The sequence below is a fragment of the Bison bison genome, unplaced genomic scaffold (genome assembly GCF_000754665.1).
Source record: "Bison bison bison isolate TAMUID 2011002044 unplaced genomic scaffold, Bison_UMD1.0 scf7180017864484, whole genome shotgun sequence".
NCBI lineage: Eukaryota > Metazoa > Chordata > Mammalia > Artiodactyla > Bovidae > Bison > Bison bison.
The window spans coordinates 458,673-468,592 of NW_011495044.1; the positions used below are offsets into that span (position 1 = coordinate 458,673).

The 9,920-nt window shown below is 49.4% G+C and overlaps 1 protein-coding gene across 1 annotated transcript in view; it reads left to right on the plus strand.

Annotated features, from left to right (window-relative positions):
- Positions 1–9,920, plus strand: part of RRBP1 (ribosome binding protein 1) — a 51,256-nt gene that overhangs the window by 14,528 nt on the left and 26,808 nt on the right. The window contains exons 2-3 of the mRNA XM_010862792.1: positions 8,124–9,672; positions 9,896–9,912. Of these exons, the coding sequence (XP_010861094.1) occupies positions 8,145–9,672; positions 9,896–9,912 (1,545 nt within the window). The 5' untranslated portion in view covers positions 8,124–8,144. The remainder of the gene's footprint in view (positions 1–8,123; positions 9,673–9,895; positions 9,913–9,920) is intronic.

Genomic DNA, 9,920 nt, shown 5'->3' on the forward strand with positions numbered 1-9,920 from the left:
GGTGGCTCCCGTGCCTGCTGACACAGACACCACCAGGGCAGACACCCCGAGCCACCAGGCAGGACGCCAGAGAGGCCAGAGAAGTGGTGCGGGTGGGCAGCAGGGTGCCCGGTTCTGGAGGAGACGCTGACTGCAGCCCCTCACGTGTGCAGGGTGATTTTATATTCTAATAAGATGCCCTCCCAATAAAGCACAGATTGACAGATTCCCAGGAGAAACTGACAAATCCATGCTCATGGAGGGAGATTCTTAAAGCTCTCAATAGCTGTTAGATTAAATTGACAGAAAATGAATGGGGTTCTACAGAAGGTTATACACTGGAACATGCGGCCTTCAGTCCACAGGGTACATTGTGGTTGTTCAGTCACTCTCAGTCCGACTCTTTGCAGCCTCATGGACTGCAGCACGCCAGACCTCCCTGTCCCTCACCATCTCCTGGAGTTTGCCCAAGTTCACATCCATTGAATCGGTGATGCCATCCAGCCATCTCATCCTCTGCCACCACCTTCTCCTTCTGCCTGCAGTCTTTGCCATAGGACATGTTCGTAAAAGCTGACCACAATCTAGCAAAACACCCCAACACCATAATCCAAGCCAGTGCTTTATCAGACTGCAGGCCCAGCGTGTCATGACCCTCAAAGTCAATTTAATTTGTTGTGAAAAACTTTAAAACAATGTTGATGGCTTAGTAGATACCAGTGCATGACACATGCAAATACTGAGTTACTGTTTCATGAAAGTCTTATTATTTATATGTTCATATACATACTGTTGGAGAAGGCAATGGCACCCCACTCCAGTACTCTCGCCTGGAAAATCCCATGGGCGGAGGAGCCTGGTGGGCTGCAGTCCATGGGGTCGCTAAGAGTCGGACACGACTGAGCGACTTCACTTTCACTTTTCACTTTCCTGCATTGGAGAAGGCAAGGGCAACCCACTCCAGTGTTCTTGCCTGGAGAATCCCAGGGACGGGGGAGCCTGGTGGGCTGCTGTCTATGGGGTCGCACAGAGTCAGACATGACTGAAGCGACTTAGCAGCAGCAACAGCAGCAACATACGTACTGTTGGAGAAGGAAGTGGCAACGCACTCCAGTATTTTTGCCTGGAGAATCTCATAGACAGAGGAACCTAGCAGGCTACAGTCCATGGGGTCACAAAGAGTCGAACACGACTGAGCGACTTCACTTTCACTTTCATACATATTGTGCATATAAGAGGGTGCATGTATGTGTCCTGGGTCAAGTTATCTTCCTGGATCATGGTTACAAGTGTAAAAGCTTCGACCTGTATCACACAGAATGGATCCTCTGATGGACAGTGCAGTTGAATTAGGATTGTTGATGGTAATTCAAAGCCCTCACATGTTAGAAATGTTAAGAATGTTAGGAATGTTAAGTTAACGCTGCCACTTTGTGAGTCAGAGGTCTTTTGGGAACTGGAAGATACTTCAAACTGAGCACCGATGAAAATAGTGCATTGTAGCTTGGAGGATGAAGCTACAGTAGTACTTTACAGGAAAACTTATTACCTTAAATGTTTCCTACAAGAAAAAAGAAAAAAAGGCCTGAAAGTTTATAAATGTTCATGTCAAGCAGTTAGAAAGAACAGAAGGAACCAATGAAAGTTAGAAGGAGTGATGAAAATTAATTATGTAGACTGAATCACAAACCCATAAACGGGTCCTGGAATCATCACTGAAATTGAAATAGCAGTTAAAGTCAGCTCTCTACCAAAGGGAACCTTCATACACAGTTGGTGGGGATGTCAATTGGTGCAGCCACTGTGGAAAAGAAGAGTATAGAGGTTCCTCAAAAAACTAAAAATAAAACAACCATATGACCCAGAAGTTCTGCTCCTGAGTATGTATCAGAAGGAAAACAAAAGCACTAGTTCAAAAAGACACATGCACCCCAGTGTTCCTAGCAACAGTATTTACAATAGTCTAGAGGGGAAACAACATGCATGTCCACAGACAGATGAATGGATAAAGAAGATGTCAGATGCGTATATTATATATAGTGAAATACTGATGGAATACTACTCAGCCATTAGAAAAAGAATGAAATTTTGCCATTTGCCACAACATGGGTGGACCTAGAGGGTGCTGGACCTAGAGGGTATTGTGTGAAGTGAGATGAGTCAGACAGAGAAAGAAAAATACCGCGTGCTATCACTTATATGTGGAATCTAAAAAATACAACAATCTAGTGAATATAACAAAAAAGAAGCAGATTCACAGATAATAGGAAATAAATTAGTGTTTACCAGTGGGGGGATGGGAAGGGGGAGGGGCTGGACAGGGAAAAGGGATTAAGAGGTATAAAATAAGCTACAAAAATAAAATGAAATAAAACAAGCCCTAAAAGTATATTGTACAACATGGGGAGCATAACCAATCTTTTATAATAACTATGGATGGAGCAGTTTTATACTTAAAAAACCTTTAAAAATTGTGAATCACTATGATGTACATCTGTAACTTATATAATCTTATACAGCACCTATATTTCAATTTTTTAAAAAAGCAGCTCTATACCCACTCCTCCCCCTCCAGGAACAGATCGCGAAAAACCAGACTCTGACGGTTTTACAGGCCATTTCTTCTGAATCTGCAAAGAACAGAGGGAAAGGGGTGATCCTCAGCTTATGAGACTGAGGCGACCTTGCTGCCAAGACTGTGGAAGCACAGTCTGAGGACGATTCTGCCTCCCCTCACATGAGAGCTCACCCCCCCGAATCCCCCAGAAAAATGTCAACAGACCAAATCTAGTGAGGGATTATGAAGGAAAAGACTCACCATCAAGAAGTGTCTACACACTCAGAACCATCTGTGAGTTAACACTAGAATGTATGTTATTTTAGTTCAACCCATTTCAGATTAGAGAAAATGTCGAGTGATAAAGAAAAAGCACTTGTTCAAACTTAATGCCCAGTTATTAAAAAGGAAAGGTAACTAGGAATATAAGACAGCTTAACCTGATACTCATAAAAAGTTTTCTACCAACACAGCTTCGAATAGTGACACATCAGAAATGGAGACTCAGCGACAAGACCAGCAAGCCTGCTCAGAGTTCTTGCCGGGCTCAGGGACATGAGAAAAAGAGATGCGATGATACGGCTTAGAAAGCAAGAAACGGCTGTCTTTTCTCATAGGTGATTTTTTTTTTTCTTGAAGAGAATCCATAAACTCCTGTATTTGAGGAAAGTTTAGCGTAATATCTGGGTAAACAACACACGTGCAAATATGAATAACTTTGCTGGATGCCTGTAGCTAGAAATAGAAAAAGGTATCTTTTTCTTGTACACTTAAAAATAGCAATAACCTTAAAAACAAAAAAGATGTGTAAGACTTTCTATAGAGATCATTAAAGCTCTTTGCAAGTATAATATAAAAGGATATTTAAATAAGTGGAGTGCTACACGCTCTGTTCAGTGACAGTTCCCATGGTGTACAGTCAGCTGTCCCCACCTTCATCTGTAAATTCAGTCTGTTTCAAAAATCCCGATGGAATTGGGATTTGGAGGGGATGCGTGGGCCAAAATGTGGTATTGATGCTGGGCACAGATAAGTATGCAGGTGGGACAGAGTGTAAGTCCATCAGACCTGGTGGCACAGAGGCAACTGTGCAAGGAGGAGAAGGGAGGAGAGTGGACCAGTTCAGAAGGGGTGCCAGGTAATTTAAGCCATGAGAGAAGCTGACACTGTTTCCTGTCATATGCCAGAGTAAATCCCAGGTGATTAAACCAAACTACGAAAAGCTTTCTGAAGTGTGTGGCAGAAAATAAAACAGTAAAGGGCTTCTCTCCCAGTGGCTGGGACCTGGGTGGCTGAGGCAGGGGTGTAGGGAGGTTTTCACTCTGTATCAGCTGTTTTGTGCCTTTCAAGTTTTGGCCCCTGGGAGTGCATTGCCTCTTTACACGACTGAGTGATTATTTAGATTGAAAGGAGAGCAAAAGTTTTTTCCTTAAAAGAAAAAGGAAACAGATTATCTTTGACTCTGTGGCTGGTGTGCTAAGTCGCTCAGTTGTGTCCAACTCTTTGCAACCCCATGGACTGTAGCCTACCAGGCTCCCCTGTCCATGGGATTCTCTAGGCAAGAATACTGGAGTGGGTTGCCATGCCCTCCTCCAGGGGATCTTCCCCACCCAGGAATTGAACCTGCGTCTCTTACATCTCCTGCATTGGCAGGTGGGTTCTTTACCACTAGTGCCACCTGGGCAGCTCCAGACTCTGAGGCAATAGCTGTGATACAAGAAAACACTGTAAAAACAAGATGGTTGAAAATGAAACCAAAGACTTGTTATTCAGTTGCTAAGTTACATCAGCTCTTTGCACAACGCCATGGACGGCAGCACACCAGGCTTCCCTGTCCTTCACCATCTCCTGGAGTTTGCTCAAACTCATGTCTGTTGAGTCAGTTATGCCGTCCAACCATCTCATCCTCTGTTACCACCGCTGTCTCTTCTTGCCCTCAGTCTTTCCTAGCATCAGGGTGTTTCCCAAGGAGTCAGTTCCACAGACTTGGATACATTGAAAACAACAAATGGTTCATATCCAAGCTATGTAAAGGACACCTATAAATCAAAGAAAAAGGCAGCCCTTCAGAAGACAGGCCAAGCATGTGAGCAGGCTACATCACAGGAGAAGCGTGAAATGCTCTTCTCCGTGGGAGGCCCAGCATCACTGGCATCTGGCGGGGACATGTCTAGAGGGTGAGGGGAGGATGGGGCCTCGTGTTGCCCCAGGGAGCAGTTGGCAGCATCTGGTGGCACAGTGCCCACCCTGGGCCAATGGTGTGTTCTGGAGGATAAAATGTTGCCCAGTGACACTCGCAGGGCTGGTCCCATGCAGCCCTTGCCAGGGTGGTCCTGGGCTTGACCGGTGGGCACCCATGGGTGAGCTTGGGGGCACGTTGGGTGTTGGTCCTCTGTGGAAGGAAAGATGAGACACTGAATGTTTATCTAAAGTAAATGGGGGAAATGTTTGGATTTGCTAAACCTGGGTGGTGGATAAATGGACGTTCAGAGTATTTTTCTTAATCTTCTGTATATTTGAGATACTTGATGATGCAGTCATATCTGCTAACGTCCCTATTCTGTTGTCATTCTGTTTTAGTTTTGTGCCTTCCTGGTAAGTCACCTTACACCCAGGAAATGGGGCTAGGTCTCTTTGACACCCCCCTCCCCACCCCCTGCTATAGTTTCTCGGAGTGCCCACACATGGCCCCCCATGGCACAGCTGGGTGGTGACACAACCCAGCCCCAGGAGTGCTGTTGAGAGTCCTTTTGCAAAACCACCCCAAATCCCTGTTGCCAGATTGGACTGACCTCGCTAAACTGCACTAGCCTGGTCAGACTGAGTGAATCAGCAACAGTAGTCCATGCTTGGGGTGTCCACACAACCTCTGTTCCCCAGTCCTTACTCCCAGGAGCAGAAGAAAGCCATGCCCTCAGCACCTCCAAGGTGGGCCCAGGGTTTCAGCCATGGAGCCTGGGAGTGGTTCCTGAGCCTCGGGGTGGCCGTCTGTTCCCTGTGCTGGCTGGCCTTCTGCTTCACACACTAAGCAGATCGGCCGTTGTAAATAAACGTGTACATTTTGTAGAAGTTTCTGGGATCAACAGCACAGATTCTCTGTGGTCAGCCCACTCGGGATGCAACGGCACACAGCACAGTCTAGTGGAAAACCTTGTGGGAGGTTTCTGCCAGGGTCCTTTGACTGTGTGTGGAGCACCTGGCAGGCTAACCTCGAAAACTGACCTTGAGTGTATTTGGAAGCGTAGGAAGTGATGGCCTCAGATGTCCGTCTGCCCATGCAGAGGGAAATACTCTCGCAGCTGGCTTCTCTCCACTCTGCCCCCGACAGAGAATATCTTGTATCCTGTGTTTGCCTAACTTGAGAGCCAAAGCCAGCTTTTCATCCATGGCTTTTCTGCCCAAACCACTCGGCTGCAGAATCCATGGTGCTAGAAAGGGGATGAAGTTGGGGGTGGCAGTGGTGGGGGAGCTGAGATGGGGCAGGGCAATGCCTGTCCTGGGGGCTGGGGGCCCAGGGCCTCCATGGGACCTGCCCGCCAGGGCACGTTGGGGACCCAGGGCTTGCAGACCCGCAGCCGCATGACCCGGGCCCCTGGCCAGGTGCTGCCTCTGGAGAAGAATGTTGCAGAGGGGTTTTGTATCCACTCTTTCTCGGGTTCTTTTCCTGGATATTGGGTAGAGTTTCCTGTGCTGCACAGTAGGTCGGAGGACTTTTGTCACCTGAATAGGATGGATGTCATGATTATGCTATTGCCTCATACCTGAAGCATGTCCATGTTGGCAGAGTTCTGAGGGGTCCTTGTGAGGACCCAGCATTTCAGTTGTGGACGCCCACCGAACAGCAGGGATTAGAAGGGGATGGTGGAACCTTCCAGCTTCTTGTCCTCACCCTCCCACCTCCTGGGCCCCTCCCTCCAGGCTTTTTGCACTCAGCTGTGAGTGTGGTCCCGAAGGCTCCTGACCTCTGTGTGTGTGGCACCCACGGCCAGAGGTCAGAACTCACTGCCCCAAGACCTGGAGGCTCCATGAGCCCCCTCGGGCTTGTGGACGAGGATGTGGAGTTTGACTCAGAGCTGCAGCCCCCGGCAACAATCTGGGAGAGGTAAGTGTCCAGCTGCCCCTGAGGAAGGTGCTGCCCTGGAGAGCAGGGCATACATAGTCCACCCTCCTCCTGCAGGGGTTTCGTAGAAAGACAGCAAAGTCATACGTTTTTCCTACGATGAGAGTGATTTTCCTTAGAATAGGATGCTGAGCTCAGTCCCTCCTCTCAAACCCGCTAATGTCAAAATTTGGATTCCATGGCTGTTTAGAAGCCCCCACTCGCACAGGAAGAGAAATCTCATTTTAAGCCACTGAGAAGCCTGGGCCTGGCCTATCCCAGCTCCAGAGATTTGGGGGACCGCTTAGCTCTCCTCCTTTGCCCCTGCCCTCCCCCAGCCTCTCACACACGCGTTCCCATAGCTACTGCACTGCTGGTCCTCCTGGGTCAGCAGGTCAGGTCTGACCCCAGGTCAGGGACTGGAACTATGATACCAGCAGCAAAATTAGTTGGTAAACGTTGAGTGTATCCAAGAAACAGACCCCTTGGAGTTCCTCGCTGAAGTCAGGTATAGCCCGGCTGACAGCTGTTGGGTGTGGACCTGGCCACCTCCAACCTTGTGGACTTTGGTCCCCAGCCAGCGAGAAGGGTACTTCATACTCGTGGTTGGGAGTGTGTCAACAGACAAAGGGTCCTCTCCCCAAGGTGAGGAGTAGACCTGGTGACGCTGTCCCCCTCCCTCTTTGCAGCCTCTGGATGTGGAATTCAGACCTGAGGTCTTACTTGGTCAGCCTCCCAGGACTGATATTTCCTGTTTCCTAATGTGCGGATTCACAGGCTCCGATTTTCCTCACCACACGTTGATCACCTTTGGGATTGTAATGTGCAGGTTCTCATCTCTGCCCCTGGGTGGGTACTTGTGTTTATCAGGCCTGGGGAAAAGGGGGCAGCAGAGAAAGAGCGCTAATGAGACCTGCTGGCCTGGATGCTGTGAGCGAGAGCCAGCAGCTGTGTTTGATTTGACTCACATGGTATTCTTAATATCAGTCAACTTGAGGAGGGGAAAAATCTGTCCTGATATGAGAAGGCAAAAGATACATCAACCTAGTGCTCACGTTTCTGCAGTCATCACCTGTGACTGGGTGACTCCTGCTCCTGATGTAGTTGGCACTCTGACACAGTCCTTACCACTTCCAGTTACCTAACACTGCCCGTGCTTGTGTTCATGTGCATCTTTGACCCTGTGGTGGGGAACATCTTGACCTGGGGTCACGGCTCCTGAGTTGCATGGGCGCCACATGCCCTGGTCATGGAGCTGCCTTCTGCCATCTCTCCATGGCTTCATGTGTCCCAGCTTGTGTAAAAGTTGCTCACTTCTGAGGGGGCAGGGAGAACAGGTGACAGCAGAGATTGCCTGGTTTGTTTCTTCTTTGATTTTATCAGTCTGAAGGATTAGTGGAACCATATGTTAGGTGCTGCGAGTGGGGACGGTGACTGTCAAATGCCTCGGTTTCTACAGAAAGTAACTGCCGTGTATGTATTTGGCAGGTGAAAGGAAAACCAGCCAGGATGGATATTTACGACACTCAGACCTTGGGGGTTGTGGTCTTTGGTGGATTCATGGTTGTTTCTGCCATCGGCATCTTCCTCGTGTCAACCTTCTCCATGAAGGAGACGTCGTATGAAGAAGCTCTGGCCAACCAGCGCAAGGAAATGGCGAAGACCAACCACCAGAAAGTGGAGAAGAAGAAGAAGGAGAAGACAGTGGAGAAGAAAGGAAAGACCAAGAAAAAGGAGGAGAAGCCCAACGGGAAGATACCTGACCATGAGCCCACCCCTGGAGTGACCATCCTCCCCAAGGACCCAGTGTGGGCACCTGCAGTGGCGGTGGCTCCAACCTCAGTCCAGTCCCCTGTGGTCACTGCCCCTGTAGCCACAGTATCAGCCATGCCTCAAGAGAAGCTGGCTTCTTCCCCAAAGGACAAAAAGAAGAAGGAGAAAAAAGTGGCAAAGGTGGAACCAGCAGTCAGCTCTGTAGTGAATTCCATCCAGGTTCTTGCCTCAAAGGCTGCCATCTTGGAAGCTGCTCCCAAGGAGGTGCCTATGGTGGTGGTGTCCCCAGTGGGCGCCAAAGGTAGTGCCCCTGCTACTAGCTCTACACAGGGCAAGAAGGGAGAGGGGGCCCAGAACCAAGGCAAGAAGGGAGAGGGGGCCCAGAACCAAGGCAAGAAGGGAGAGGGTGCCCAGAACCAAGGCAAGAAGGGAGAGGGCGCCCAGAACCAAGGCAAGAAAGCAGAGGGCGCCCAGAACCAAGGCAAGAAGGCAGAGGGGGCCCAGAACCAGGGCAAAAAGGCAGAGGGGGGCCAGAACCAAGGGAAGAAATCAGAGGGGGCCCAGAACCAGGGCAAAAAGGCAGAGGGGGCCCAGAACCAAGGCAAGAAAGCAGAGGGGGCCCAGAACCAGGGCAAAAAAGCAGAGGGGAACCAGAATCAGGGAAAAAAGGCAGAGGGGAACCAGAATCAGGGCAGAAAAGAGCAGAGTACCCTGGACCAGGGCAAAATGGTAGAAGCGGTTCAAAACCAGAGTAAAAAAGCAGACGGGACCCCCAACCAGGGCAAGAAGGCAGAGGGGGCCCAGAACCAGGGTAGGAAGGCAGAAGGGACCCCCAATCAGGGCAAGAAGGCAGAGGGGGCCCAGAACCAGGGCAAGAAGGCAGAGGGAGCCCAGAACCAGGGCAAGAAGGCAGAGGGGGCCCAGAACCAGGGCAGAAAAGTGGAGGCAGGCCAGAATCAGGGCAAAAAGGCAGATTCAGTTGCTAATCAGGGCACAAAGGTGGAGGGTATTGCGAACCAGGGGAAAAAAGCAGATGGGACCCCAAATCAAGGGAAAAAGGCAGAGGGAACTTCAAACCAAGGCAAAAAGTCAGAAGGGTCCCCCAACCAGGGCAAGAAGGTGGATGCATCTGCCAATCAGGGTAAAAAGGCAGAGTCAGCTCCTACCCAGGGCAAAAATGCAGACATGGTCCAGAGCCAGGAAGCACCAAAGCAAGAGGCTCCTGCAAAGAAGAAGTCTGGGTCAAAGAAGAAGGGTGAGCCTGGTAAGTAGCTTTGGTTTCTTTATTAATGTGGAGAGACGAGCTGTCTCTAAGTGGCTTGTAGATTCCCTGTGGGGAAGCCATCTGTATCAGTCAGCTATTGCCACAACAAGGCTGCATAACAAACATCCCCGAACTGAGGGCCCTGCAGCATCAGTCATTCATTCTTGCTCATGTTTCTGTTGATTTGGGTGGAAGTTGACTGGTCTGTGTTACCTCTAACTAGTTTGGCTCCTGCCACAGGTTGACTT